This window comes from Saccopteryx leptura, chromosome X (assembly GCF_036850995.1).
Source record: "Saccopteryx leptura isolate mSacLep1 chromosome X, mSacLep1_pri_phased_curated, whole genome shotgun sequence".
Taxonomy (NCBI): Eukaryota; Metazoa; Chordata; class Mammalia; order Chiroptera; family Emballonuridae; genus Saccopteryx; species Saccopteryx leptura.
The window spans coordinates 106,788,508-106,802,833 of record NC_089516.1 but is presented as its reverse complement, the minus strand read 5'-3'; the positions used below and the strand labels follow the sequence as shown (position 1 = coordinate 106,802,833).

Sequence of the window (14,326 nt, the reverse complement as noted above, 5' to 3'; positions counted from 1 at the left end):
CAAGACAGCCAATTTACCCACTTGCTTTTTGACCTTTCCATTTTTTAGGAGTCTACTCCTCCTTTCACTGAAAATAATACTTAACGAGAAAATTAAAACCTGGTACAAGTTTCAGCCACACATGATCCACAGAAAACAAATTCCAGACATTGGTATTAAAAGCATAGTTAAAACAAATCTCAGCCTTATTGCTACTGTCTTTTCCAGAACTCCTCGGGAAGTTAACTTGGTATTTTTATTTGGTCACTAAAAGGAAAGGCTGAGTGACCTGAGTAAGTATATCCATGTAGGTTGTTATATTACTAAAAATTTCTAATGAGAGGTCTATTGCATAAAGCTGAAAGAGTTCTAGAAGTTTCCAATCTCCACATTCTAAAAGGTGTTCTTGCCTGAGGAAATTTTGCTAACAGTCTAATACCCACTTAATGAAAAGAAAAATGTTCCATTTTTAAAATATGCTAATTAACAGCTTAAACAGAGGACGTGGCAAAAGTAGGTTTACAGTTCTAAAACCCAGTTTATTCTTATATTATTATTTAATAATTGTATTATTTTCCATACGAATAACTGTAAACCTACTTACCACACCCTGTATGTTTGCTTCTTTCTGCATGTTTGAACCATATATGTAACGAAAATAATATAGGGCTTTGGAATTAGATCTGGATTTCAAGTTCAGTTCCATCATTAATCTTGGGCAAGCTCAGAAATTTTCTGAGTTCCAGCCCTCTTCCCTGTAAAATTTGGGTAACAATCCTAAACTCAAAGTTGTTGTAAGAATTAAATGAGAAGATACAAGTACAGAGCCTAGAGTCTGGAGCACAGTCCTCAGGTAGTAGTTCCATAGAAGACAGAGGGGAAAACAGTGCATACCTGAATGATGAAGGGTGTAAGTTTCTTCTTGTTGATTGCTCTTTCATCAATTGTATCGGGAACCGAAAGGTTTATCATTTTACTGAAACAAAATTTAAAAATGAGTTTATTTATTTATTTTTTATTTATGGCGTGATATTGGTTAATGAAATAATAGTTTCAAGCATATAATTCTATAATATGGAGTGATTTATTTTTAAAGTCTATAAAAATTTACAAATATTTCAAGGCTTATTATATCTTTCATGTAATCTCAAAAAATAAATCCAATATATGATTTTTATCATATTGATCACCAAAAATCTATATATATATATACAAATATATACACATATATATTAAAAAATATATAAAGTACAAATTAAAAATTATCAAAATGTTTACAGCAGTTGAGTACTTCTAAGTTGGAGATTGTGTATATTTTCTCATTTTATTTTTAAAATATTTTCCACATTCTTTTATAAAAATGAATAACTTGAATATTGAGAAAAATTTTACTGAATAAATGTTAAAAACTGATAAAATCCCACATTGAAATTGAATCTCTTCTAGATTATATTTATAATTAAAAATGCCATTTATCTACAAAGAGAATTAATGGGGCATGAGAGTCTTTCACTCACCAAATGTTTATTGAGTACCTAAATAATGAGCCAGGCACAGTGTATTTGATGCAGGTAATACAACGGTGATAGAAAGAAAGCTTATGTTAATTAGGCTAGAATCTGTGACTTATTAGGAAGAATTTTGCTTGGTAAAACTTGGAATTAGACTCTAAATTTTTAGATATTTATAATATTGCCTTAAAACATACCTTTCTTTCTTTTTTTTTTACAGAGACAGAGAGAGAGTCAGAGAGAGAGATAGATTGGGACAGCCAGACAGGAATGGAGAGAGATGAGAAGCATCAATCATCAGTTCTTCATTGCGACACCCTCGTGCCCATTGATCATTCCCTCATATGTGCCCTGACCACGGGCCTTCAGCAGACCGAGTAACTCCTTGCTCGAGCCAGCGACCTTGGGTCCAAGCTGGTGAGCCTTGCTCAAATCAGATGAGGAATTATTTCTTTATCACTTATAAATGACAAAATAGAGGACTTCCTATATGTAAAAAAATCAATTTTTCAAACAAGCAAAATGACCTTATTGCCAAAAGAAATCTTATGTCTTGTGTACTGTCATAAAAAATCTATCCATTGCACTGTTCTAAACACTCTGTATGGATGTAGTCACTTGCTTAACACTCACAACAGCCCTATGAGGAAAACAATATATGGATCATAATAGATGGGAAGTGAAATGGAAAGGGACTGAAATCTTGATTACAGTTACAAAGCTACTGAGTGGTAGAGCCTGATTATGAGCTCAGGCAGAGTGATTATAGGGCGTGCTTTTAACCCTTGTGATACACTGCCTTTATAAATAGGGACATCAACTGACAAAGTGTTGATTATCTTACATCATTTCTGCCAAGATACTGTTGGCTCTGGGGTAACAGCAGTGACAAATGCATTTTTCAGAAACAAGTAATTGGAGAGTGAAAACTGTAGGCTTTTTTTTTTCTTTTGGAAGCTATGATACGTTAGGATGAAAAAATACTGGCACATTTACGTTCAACAAAGTTGTAATATTCTAGTTCCGTGATGGCGAACCTTTTTATAAAAACCGCCCACTTTTGCAGTGCTGGTCAACCTGGTCCCTCCCGCCCACTAGTGGGTGTTTCAGCTTGCATGATGGGCAGTAGCTCTGCCCTTTGGTTGCTCTGCTACTGCTCACCATGAAAGCTGGGGGAGGGACCAGGTTGACCAGCACTGCAAAAGTGGGTGGTTTATATAAAAAGGTTCGCTATCACGGTTCTAGTTGCTCAATGATGAGAAGAAATTTAAAGCTGAGACAGAGCTTCCTTATAAAGAGGCTCCCAGGCTAAATGACTGAGTTTTAGGTTTATGTTTTGGTGGTACTTTCACAGACAGACCTAGAGAAGAAATGAAATGGGCAAAAGCAAGACAGTTTTCAATTCTGTTTCCCAAGATGAAGCTGTCAAGCATCCAGAAACAAGTACATTAATTACGTGGAACACTATCTTTGGAAACTTGGATATAAAATAAGGCAACATCTTACCAAAGCACAATTCCATCACCAACAGCTTTGAACAGGTCATCGGTATTGGGGTTCATTGGTATAACATGTCGGCAATCAGGATCATTTTCCAAAGCTTTGTTTATCCAGTTAACAAAAGCATATTTTTCTTCCTCTAAAATTATGTTGAATAATAAGAAATTACTTCATATTCTAGGTCAAATATGACTGTAAAGCTGAAAATAATTTTTCAGTAATGCTGAACGTTAATGAGTTACAAACATGTGGTGATCCTCTTTGGAAATGCAGGCACTTGAAGGCAAACCAGTGGCTATTAGGAATGATAAAATTAACAACAACAACAACAAAAACCCCCCAGCAGATTTAACTGATTCTTAGAAAATTTAGTGACAAAAATTTTTTAAATCACTTTTCTATTACTGTAGAACTCTGCTACCATAAAGCTTCTCATTGCACAGATTGCATCATGTCTCTTGCAAGCTAACAAAGCCGTGCAATAAATACTTATAATGCCTTTATGGCAAGGCTAAGTCGCAAGTCCAAACACATGTGGCAAAAGACTTCTGTAGTCTTAGTCAGGAGGCAGTGTTTTTCTAGAGACCTTCCTTGACATGATAGCATGCACTCACTTAGTTCATTGTGTTCACTTAAGGCACATGGAAGTATCACCTGAGTAAGAATGCTGTGTTCCTTCACTGGAGAGCTCTGACGTTCCTCCCAGGGCGCAAATCCCTTCTTTCCTGTTGATTGCTTTGCGGAAGGTTTTAGCAATATCACTGCTTTTCACCTCTTGGAAAATCTGTTAATTAAAATATATTGTCGAGTCACAATTAATTTTAAAGTAGGCAGAACAATAAGCATATTTTCATTCTTTAATTCTCTGATCACTTAAAATTTCTACCATAGGTGATGAGCGTTAAAAAAGACGGAGAACGAGGTTTGAGTTTTTAAAGTGCTGAACAAGTACAATACTGCTACCGAAAACGAAGCGCCAGAAAGCCAACTGTACACACTTGTCAAAAACACGGAGTGCCACATGCAGTGAATCCACTTTAAGCTGAAAACTAGTGGGGGTCAAAGGCATGAGTAAATCTGTTAATTTTCTATGAACAAGGGACACTGCTCTTTACCTGGAAAGAAGAGGTTGAAGGATTCCCTTTCTTTAACCACAATTTTTAGTGCAAAGAAACATGAAATTTTATGACTCAACCAAAAAAACTATTTATTGATGTAAGAGTTTGTTTAATCAAAATGTATAGAATAATAAAGCAAAAAGAATGCGTTATATTGGCAGCAATAGATGATTACTGAAAATAAACACAGAAAAGGGGCTTTTCAGTGATTGTCTTGTTTGTGCATTTATGAAGCCCAGCTTCTCTGCACAACAAAGAATGGGGTTAACTAAATGAAGCTGCACATTCTCACTGTACAAGAGCGGGGTGTAGCAAAGCACACATCACACCCTACTATCACCATTTGATTAAATAAATGGACATCCTAAAGGACCATCGATATACAGTGTGTTTGTAAAGTCATGGTGCACTTTTGACTGGTCACAGGAAAGCAACAAAAGACGATAGAAATGTGAAATCTGCACCAAATAAAAGGAAAACTCTCCCAGTTTCATACCTATTCAGTGCAGTTCGATGTGGGCTCACGCACAGATTTTTTAGGGCTCCTTAGGTAGCTATCCCGTATAGCCTCTACAGACTCCTCACTGACTGATGATGGCCTACCAGAACAGGGTTTCTCCACCAAACTGCTGGTTTCCTTCAACTGCTTATCCCATCAAGTAATGTTATTCCTATGTGGTGGCGCTTCGTTATAAACGCGCCGATATTCACGTTGCACTTTGGTCACGGATTCTAATTTAGCCAGCTACAGAACACACTGAACTTTCCTCTGTACCGTCCACATCTCGACTGGCACGGCCTTGGGCTGCTCCGTTGTATACATGGTGTTACGTTATCATCTGCACATGCTGCCACATCATCCTACAGAAACTGGGAGGGTTTTCCTTTTATTTGGTGCAGATTTCACATTTCTATCGTCTTTTATTGCTTTCCTGTGACCAGTCAAAAGCGCACCATGACATTACGGACACACTGTATTTCTTTAATGCTAGAATTTACCTAACCCGAAATTTACTCCTGATCTACCAGTGTGCAAGGCTAAATTAGCCACTGCTAGCAAAACAAGAGCAAGATACAGCATCTTCACAAATATTGTTTTAAAAGATGTTTAGAACATGTAAGTGCACTTATCAGAAGAAACTTATGGCCCTAATGGAAAATTTGCTGAACAAAGAGAAAATAACTCAAAGGACTTTAGCATTACTGATAAGTATGTATTCTCTTTCTCACACACACTCATCTCAAGAAGTGCAGCCTACATTTGAAATCCACAGAACCAGTTCAGTTCTATGTTGCATCTGGGAGAGCAAGCATGAGCAGAAGCTGAAACTGAGATCTGGCCCATGCCCCACTAACCAGGCCCGCCTTATGTCTTGCACTAGACTGTGTAAGGCAGAAAGCAGGAGTGCCTTTTAATGTTTAGTCTTTCTAGGGGGAAACCCTTTTGTAACTAATCCACCTAGAGAGTGACTTTTTACAACTGGTAGAAAAGTTGCTGTTGGTGTTATTAGCAGCCCTATCACAAAATCATATTTTCCTATTGCTTTCTTAAATCCTGACTTTCATTGGATTTATAATCCCAATTCTATATAGAAAAACAGTAAGCATTAAGTTTTACAAAATCAAGCTTATTCAATCTCTATAGCTGGGATTTCGTGCTATATCTGTAATTTCAGAGGTAAAATTTTAGAATGGATGTGTGTGTGGATGTCTATATCCGTATATGTAGATAGATTACCCCGCCCCCACTACTCTAAATACTGCACACAGCTAGTGAAATCACTCTCCTTTCTTTCTGGCTTCCTTGACTCCTGTAGTGAGAAGCTGGCTCATGCATTCTGGGTAATTTTCCAATTATTAAAATTAATTTTACTTATACTCTGATTTTTTAATCCAACTTCATTTAAAAAATTTCTTATTGATTGATTTGAGAGAGAGAGAAAGAGAAACATCAATTTGTTGCTCCACTTGTTTATGTATTCATTGGTTGATTCTTTTATGCTCCCTGACTGGGGACTGAACCCACAACCTTGGCATATCAGGATGGTGCTTTATCTAACTGAACTACCCGGCCAGGGCAAATCCAACTTCAATTTCATTCAATTTACCTTAACTTCCAAGCCAAGATTATACAACACAATGGTTATCTTGGAATGCAGCAGTTTTAACTGGGATGCATTTAGCTCCCACAGCTCCTCCTTTGATAACTATTTATAGGTTCAGTGGAGAAACAATATTGACCATTCTACCTCATTGTGAACTCTATTTCATTTAGTAAAACATTGTCCAGTAAACTAAAATCTAAAATTTGTACGTTTCCCCATGATCAAGCAGTGGAATGACAAAAAGAATGTCCAAAATGTCACTGCCTCAGAATGACAAATGAAAATTTATTTTTATTACAAATACTTTTGTTTCAAGAATCATTTGCTTCTTAAAATCAGGTTGTTACCATGATTATAATTTTAACTAAAAATAAATCTATATCCATATACATCACGGAAAAGAGGAACGATACAAATAGTAATAATAATAAAAATGTATGCTGTGCGATATTGTAATGCAATTACTTACATGGCTCCAGTTAAACTCCCAGCGCTCAGAAATAACATTCAAACTTGCAGTTAAAGTAGTTAAATTTTAATTGTCTTAGAAAAGTTACGGGACTTTCATTTTCTAAATATTTAAAAAATTTACTGCAGCCAAGCTCAAAATTTCAGTTTTATAGTACTTCTCTCTGTTCTTTAGATTAAACAAGTTAAAAGATAAAAATATAATTGAAGATTTATGTATCCGTTACATTGGTTCACTACATGAGAATTTGCATTTTATCTGTTACTTTAGAAAAGAAATGGCTCTAGTGGATAACAAAGCTTTTTGAGTCTAAGCCTTAGCTTGACAAGAATCTCTGAAAACAGAGATAACACAAACACAAGGCCAACTACTGTGCTGGAGACTTCTCAATGAATATTTTCAATGCTGCCTATTGTGATACTAATGACTCACTGTCTGGTGCTGTTTTCCCTGGAAGAGGAAGGACTTGCCTTATCATGTGTGAACGAACTCCTGGGGTGCATTGCTCGCTCTGGATGGACAAGTCTTTGCCAGTCTCTTTTATGGAATATATATGTTTCTTATTCCTTTAAAAGTTCCATCTCCTTTTCCTCAAAAAATTACAAATGGATCTGCCTTTTGACCCAGCCATCCTACTTTTAGGAATATATCCTAAGAACATCAAATCACTGATTCAGAAGAAGAAATGCATCCCCATGTTTATTGCAGCATTGTTCACAATAGCCAACATCTGGAAACAGCCCAAGTGTCCGTCAGTGGACGAGTGGATTAAAAAGCAGTGGTACATATACACAATGGAATACTATGGGGCCGTGAAAGAGAAGGAAATCTTACCTTTTGTGACAACATGGATGGACCTGGAAACTATTATGTTAAGTGAAATAAGCCAGGCAGAGAAAGAAAAATATCATATAACCTCACTCATTTGAGGAATCCAATGAACAATGTGAACTGAGCAACGGAACAGAGGCAGAGGAGAGATCAAAGGGACCAGAGGGAAAGCGGTCAGAGGGAAAGTGGAAGAGAAGATGGAATCAGAGAAGGGAGATTAGTGAAATTATATATACATATATATAACACAGCAGTATAGAGAACAGGACAGCAAATCCTGGAGGGAAGGGGGAAGGCATTGGGGAAAGGGGCAAGGGGGGGCCGAGGGGAACACGGGGGTGGGGGAGAGATATTCAGTGGGACACTTGAATCTATATAAACACAATAAATTAAAATCAATAAAAATTTTAGAAAAGTTCCATCTCCTTTCTAGCTCAGCACAGAGCTAGTGGCCAAACCAAAAAAAGAGAAAAAGTCCAGAGGCATAGAACTTAAGAAGGAAATATTTCAGAAAGAATTGCAACAAACAAACAAACAAACAAACAAAAGAACAAAAAACAAACAAAAAAACCCGACTGGCTTCCAGTGTTTGAGGCTTGTTTTCAAAGTAGCAGCTTTAAATTTTTACTTTTTTTTTTGAATCTGTTGTAGGCCTAAACTTAATAATAACAGGAAAAGAACCCTGCTCTTTTTTAAAAATGGAAATAACTATCAACAGCTAACACCTACATAGCATTTGTTATATGCCTGGCACCGTTCTAAGCACTTTACTTATATGAAGTTATTTAATCCTATGAGGTTGGTACTATTAGTAAAAGTTTTCAAACAGGTGAACAACTCACTACCATTTAGCAAAAGCAAGTTTCTCACTGTGAAAATAAGAGTTTAGTGCACACATTTCTGCTGAAAGAAGTTATTGTTGTATCAGTGTTTATAGATGCAGGAAAATAACCCCACTTATTATCTTTTTAATAATATATTTATAAGCACAAAAACCAAGTAATTTAACTTTGACATACAAGAAACAAAAATGGCATATGACATTTGATTTTAACATTTGAAGTTTACATATAATTTGGAGACTTATATTCTTCTCCAAAATAACACACACAAAAAACTGCTTTTGTTTGTAGAATGGTTTGCACGAACAACGCTTAAGCAGCAATTTAAATGAAAAAAAGAATGCTAATATGCACCAACAAGTGTATTTCTATTTCCTTATGTTAATACCTGACAAGAATTTCGCACTTTGTCTTTCTCTGATAACTAAGATCTCCCCATATGATAGTTTGTAGGCTGTTTCATTGATCACAAAGCAGAAGGGAGTGAACAGACATTTGCTTAAATGCTCATCTTTTTTTCAGTACAGTCATTATGGTATCATTCTGAAACTTTAGGCAGGTTATTTTTACTGTCTTTCATATTTCAAATTTCTTGAATAGAAGGAAGATGACTGGGAAAAGCCACTAATCCCCTGAGTAATGTTGTGCACGTCACTTCTTTTTTCAGGAACTCAGGTTTTGTTGTTTTTAAAATTTGAAAAATAGAGTATAAATATATTGATTCCTTCCTATTCTAAACTGTCCATTTTAACCAATAATGTTTTTATTAATGGTTTGCTTAAAAAATCCCTGGTGATGCCAAAGTTATTATGCATGCTACTTTTCAAGAATATACTAAGGGAATCATACCTCCTCACTTAAAGGCTACAAAAACAGCTGTGTAGAGTCTGGAAAATTTCAAAATATACAAAATTGTTTCCCTAAGATTATTCTTCTCAAAGACACTTTAATAATTTAATCTTAACAATACTGACACACTGCAAATCCTAATGATTTAAGTCTGTTTTTTCTAGATTCAAAAATTCTGAGCAGCAAATTATATAAAAATAACCAATCACAGTCACTCTGAGCTGCTTTAAACTCACAATTAAACATGCAGTAAAACGGTGGCAAGTTATGCATTAGAGGACATGCAAGTGCTCATATTGCAAGTCATCTCAACTTACTGTTGAACATAGAATTCAAAACAAAAGGCTTTGGCAATAACTGGAGACAAAAACTGTGGGGAGGAAATCAGTATTTCAAAAGAAGGTGGCAAGAACTATATCATTATAATTATGATACACATTTGTATTTTTAAAACAGTAACAATCCCAACCCCCCAAAACATTATCAACTGAGTAGACATCATTCCTTAGTCAATTTGTTTCTTGAACTCTTATGTTGCTCTTAAAAAAGGTTAATTCTACTTAGAGAGAACATATCAGAATATCAGTTCCTGGGGTTACTGTTGGGATATATGTTATCTTGGGGCAAAAATAAACCATAAAAAGGGCAAATAAGCATGCTAGAAAGTTTGTGATAAATATTAGGCACTGATTTACAAATACTATAAAGAATGCCTAATTAGATCTAGTCAAACTCAGTCTTTAATAATAAAAACAACAAAATCTTATGGGTGTTCTTTTTTTTGACAGTCAATATTATTTTATATTAGTTTCAGATGTACAGCATAGTGGTCAGACCATTATATAATTTATAAGCTGATTCCTCTAATAATTCAAGTACCCACCTGGCACCATACAGAGTAATTACAATATTATTATTGACCATGTTCTTAAAGGTGTTCTTTAAAATTTTTTTTAATTTATTGATTTTAGAGAAAGAAGAAGGGAGAGAAGAAGAGAGAGATAGATAAATAGATAGGTATCAATTTGTTATTCCACTTATTTTTGCATTCATTGGTTGATTCTTGTATGTGCCCTGACTGGGATCAAACCCATAACCTTGGCACATCAGGGCAATGCTTTAACTTAATGAGCAACCCTGCCAGGGCTTAAAGGTGTTCTTAATTGAGGGAAGAATCAACAGCTATGTTTTAAACATACATCTTGAATAAACTTTGTCAATGAATATGGACTGGAAAATGGCATACGTCCAGCAAGTCTAGACCTCACTTGCCACCACCTAAAATCATTAGGCTTCAACAGTGAGTGCTCCACACACTATCCAAGGACTGAGTTTGGAACAATAAACCAGGTGTTGAGGGGGGTCAAAAAATGAAGAAACCAGGCCCTATCCTTGAAGAATATTATTTTATGATACTAGAGAAGAACACAAGAATTTTAAATGCCTCTTCCAATGAACTAAAAAGATATGCTTCTAACTTTTAATTATCAAAATTATCATCCTAGAGAAAATGGAACAGCTAAACACTAGTACCACAAGAGTAGTGAAACATCTTTTTAATCAGAAAGTTCAACTCAGGAAACTTCCCAGTCTGTGAGTCAGGGTGTATCATTAAAATTTGGGAACACACTGTTCACCGAGGGAGAGAGAAAGAGCACTTCAAGGATGTCATTTAGCACCTTGAAAAATGCCCTTTAATGAAGCCCCGAAGGAGATTATTCATCTTACAAAGTGGGGAGTGTTATAACTTTATGTTAGTGCTCTTTCTCTCAATTTTTAAAAGGTATTCTAATGGCTAAAAGAACTAACTAAATTTAGTGGACAGGATGAGAGAAATTTTATTAGTTATAATAGTACTAATCTGATATATTTAGGAACTTAATACAATGGTACATATGACTATATGATCCCACTATATTAAAGGAACAATCATTACTTATAAAAATGGTGCATTTCCCACATACTTACATAAACAAATTCGTCAAAACTTATCTTTCCATCTTTATTTCTGTCACCATCCAGCATGAGTTTTTGAATAATTTCTCTCACTTTATATCCTGGTAATGGCATATTAGCTTCCTTGAAAAGCTCATGGAGTTCATAGTCACAAATGAATCCATTGCTGTTGAGATCTTTGTAAAAAGGAAGAGCAAACAAAAAAGAAAATAAGTTTTAGAAAAAAAATAAATTAACTTATTTTTTTTCATCCTTTAAGGCTCAGTTCTTGAGCTCACCTAAATATAATCATTTTTTTTGTTTGGTATGGTAGATTGTTTGAAAGGGAAAAACAAATTTTAACAGAAAGAGCAAGGTTTTACATCATGTATCCTATATATTAAACAGTGTATAAGTAGCTTTGCTTAAAATTGCAACCCACGTATTGAGAAAGCACAGGTGTTTAATAAAATCAGTATTAAATCATGAAGCTAATAGAAATTTTAAAAAGAATTAATAGATTGTATACCAATAAAATGCTGATATGGTATAAGACATTTTGTACCGTATCCATTTGGATATTTTATTCTTCCATTAATCTAATTCTAATAGAATCATTTTATGAATTAATGCTGATTGTATCACTTATAAAACACACCTGAAATTAAGCTTCCATCTTCAGTACCAATTTCTTAAGAGTTAATGTTAATAAACATTAGTCCAAGACAAATAGAGTTCATAAAAATAATTGCAGTTCTGAGTAATGCAAATGTTTAACATGATTCTATAAAAAACTTTTTAGTTGTGCTAGTAGAGTTTTAGCAGAGTATGTATCTCAGTAGTGATGATGCTTAATCTGAAACTGTTAAAAACAAAAACAACTGATCAATGACCAAAAATTAATTTAAAGGGAGAAAGGAAGACAGGACTAGTGTACCGAGGATTGTAATCACATAGGTATGTGTGTGTGTGTGTGTGTGTGTGTGTGTGTGTGTGTATATATATATATATATATATATATATATATAAATTTCAAATACTTACTGTTCAACAATGCTTTTTATCCCTTATGTCCCCAGTCATTTTCATGTAAAATTTAATTATTATAATAAAAGGAAACAACCGGAATAGAGAAATGACCCAAGACGATCATGGCACTGTTCAAGAAAATGTTTTGTGAATAGTTAATCTATTTGATATATTACCTAAAAACTATGTAGCAAGTACTGTTTTGGGGATTAGGAATACTGCAACCAATGAAAGAAAGCCTTGCTGTCAAGGAGCTCACATTCTAATGACAACTAATAAGCAAATATAACAATGAGGTATGACTATAAAATATAATGTAATATAAGTGCTATGAAGAAAAATAAAACAAGAGGTTAGAATGGGGGCTAATTTGTCACCCCTCCCAGGGGACACTCAGAAACTTCTGGAGACATTTTTGACTGTCATTTTGAAGAAGTTGTATTTGAATGAAGACTTATATGAGGTAAGGGAGCAAATCATATGGATATCTAGGGGAAGAGATGGCAGGTGTTGGAAATAGCAAATGTAAAGTCCGTGATGTGGAAGAAAGTCTTGTGTGTAGGAAACAGAAAAGATCCAGTATGATGTTAGCAGAGTGAGCAGAGAAAGTGAGAGATGAGGTTAGAGAGTTGTTTATAAAAGCTCTTAAAGGCCATGAAACATACTTAGGACTTTATCCTAAGTATTACCTAAGTGTATTTCATATTGGCTAATTTTTGCCAATTATAAGAATATTAAATGTCTTATATGAAACCATTTTCCTAGTGCTTTGAAGGCTGATGAAATTCTGTTCAGTTTTAATGACAAGTACTTCAAACAAATATTCTTAAATATAGATGATTACATTTTCAATCTATCAGTTAAAATATCTATGCTTTTAAAACACCATTCTCAAACTACTCAGCACTTCTGAAAATTGCTTATATTTCCTTCAAGGTAAAACAATTCCTAGGGTACATCTTCACTTTCTTTTGATTTGAATTTAGACAAAGTTCATACACTAAACACTTTATTAGTAAAGTATTTATATGTAAAGATCAACCCAGCAACACTGGCAGTCACTAAAAAAGAACAAAGTAATCCACAGAGAACTACTGCAGGATTTTAGCAGCTTCTGATGGATGAAACTCTTTGAGTTTCAATAAGCCTTCTCCCATACATATACTAATCTGTTCCTCCCATTTCTTTAAGAAGTTAAAATTCAGCTCACTGTGAGTGTGGCACAGTGAGCGACAGACGTACAGCAGAGTTGAATGGACGGAACAGTGGGAGTTAAGTGTGATACAATATCAAATTTCATCTCAGCTACTAATTTACACAATTGATCTATCTGGGTCTTACTTTTCTCATCTGTAAGAGGAGTGCTTTAGATTAAATACTTTCTAAGGTCAATTTTTGGCTCTAACACACTCTGATTCTAAATTCAATATGCACAAGACTTCGCACAGCGCACGTGTGTGCGCGCGCACACACACACAAAGATAACATCATAATATATATTAAAAATAGATATAGAGTAATATTCAGATCATTGCTATACCTCATTATCTAACTATAGTCCATTTTTTCCTGGCACATTTACTGAAAGAGATAGCTCATTCCTATCAAAACTGTCTACTTTAGCAATTTGTGATAGAAAAATATTTTTAAATATATTCTACTTTTGTGACTTCTGAAATGACATATCTGAACATAATTTAATCTTGTTTTTGACTCCAATTTAGATCTAGCATACAGGTACTTAATTTTTCTTTTTGTATTCTTAGCAATATACTGGAAGTAGAAGGTAGAGATGTTTAAAAACAGAAATTGAAGAACTATAATGAATTCGAAGCTATGTGAAAACCAAGGCCCGGATAGTCTGGTCTATCTGGCAGTTTATCTGCTGCAGAGGTGTGGGCAATGGGGAGAACTACCACTTTCGTCAACCCCTTCTGAAATAACCTCTCGTGAGCATTAATTAGAAGCTCACTGATGTGATTAAAAGATGCCAGGAAGTAGCCACCCTAAAATGTAACTAACATAAAATAACCACATGCGGAAACTCTATTTCAAAGTAAGAGTAGTAATAACAGATGCTTTTAGTAACTGACAGGAGCATTTTGAAGAGGGCAGGGAGGTTGGAGGAACAAGAATTTGTCATTACATGACAAATTAG

At 34.8% G+C, this 14,326-nt stretch overlaps 1 protein-coding gene across 5 annotated transcripts in view; it reads right to left on the bottom strand.

Moving 5' to 3' along the window:
- PLS3 (plastin 3) overlaps positions 1 to 14,326 on the bottom strand; it is a 98,499-nt gene that overhangs the window by 23,187 nt on the left and 60,986 nt on the right. For all 5 annotated transcript variants that reach the window (XM_066356669.1, XM_066356667.1, XM_066356668.1 and 2 more), the window contains 4 exons: positions 11,173 to 11,336; positions 3,645 to 3,774; positions 2,997 to 3,129; positions 874 to 955 (listed from right to left, as the gene is read on the bottom strand). In XM_066356669.1, coding sequence (XP_066212766.1) covers positions 874 to 955; positions 2,997 to 3,129; positions 3,645 to 3,774; positions 11,173 to 11,336 — 509 coding nt within the window. The remainder of the gene's footprint in view (positions 1 to 873; positions 956 to 2,996; positions 3,130 to 3,644; positions 3,775 to 11,172; positions 11,337 to 14,326) is intronic.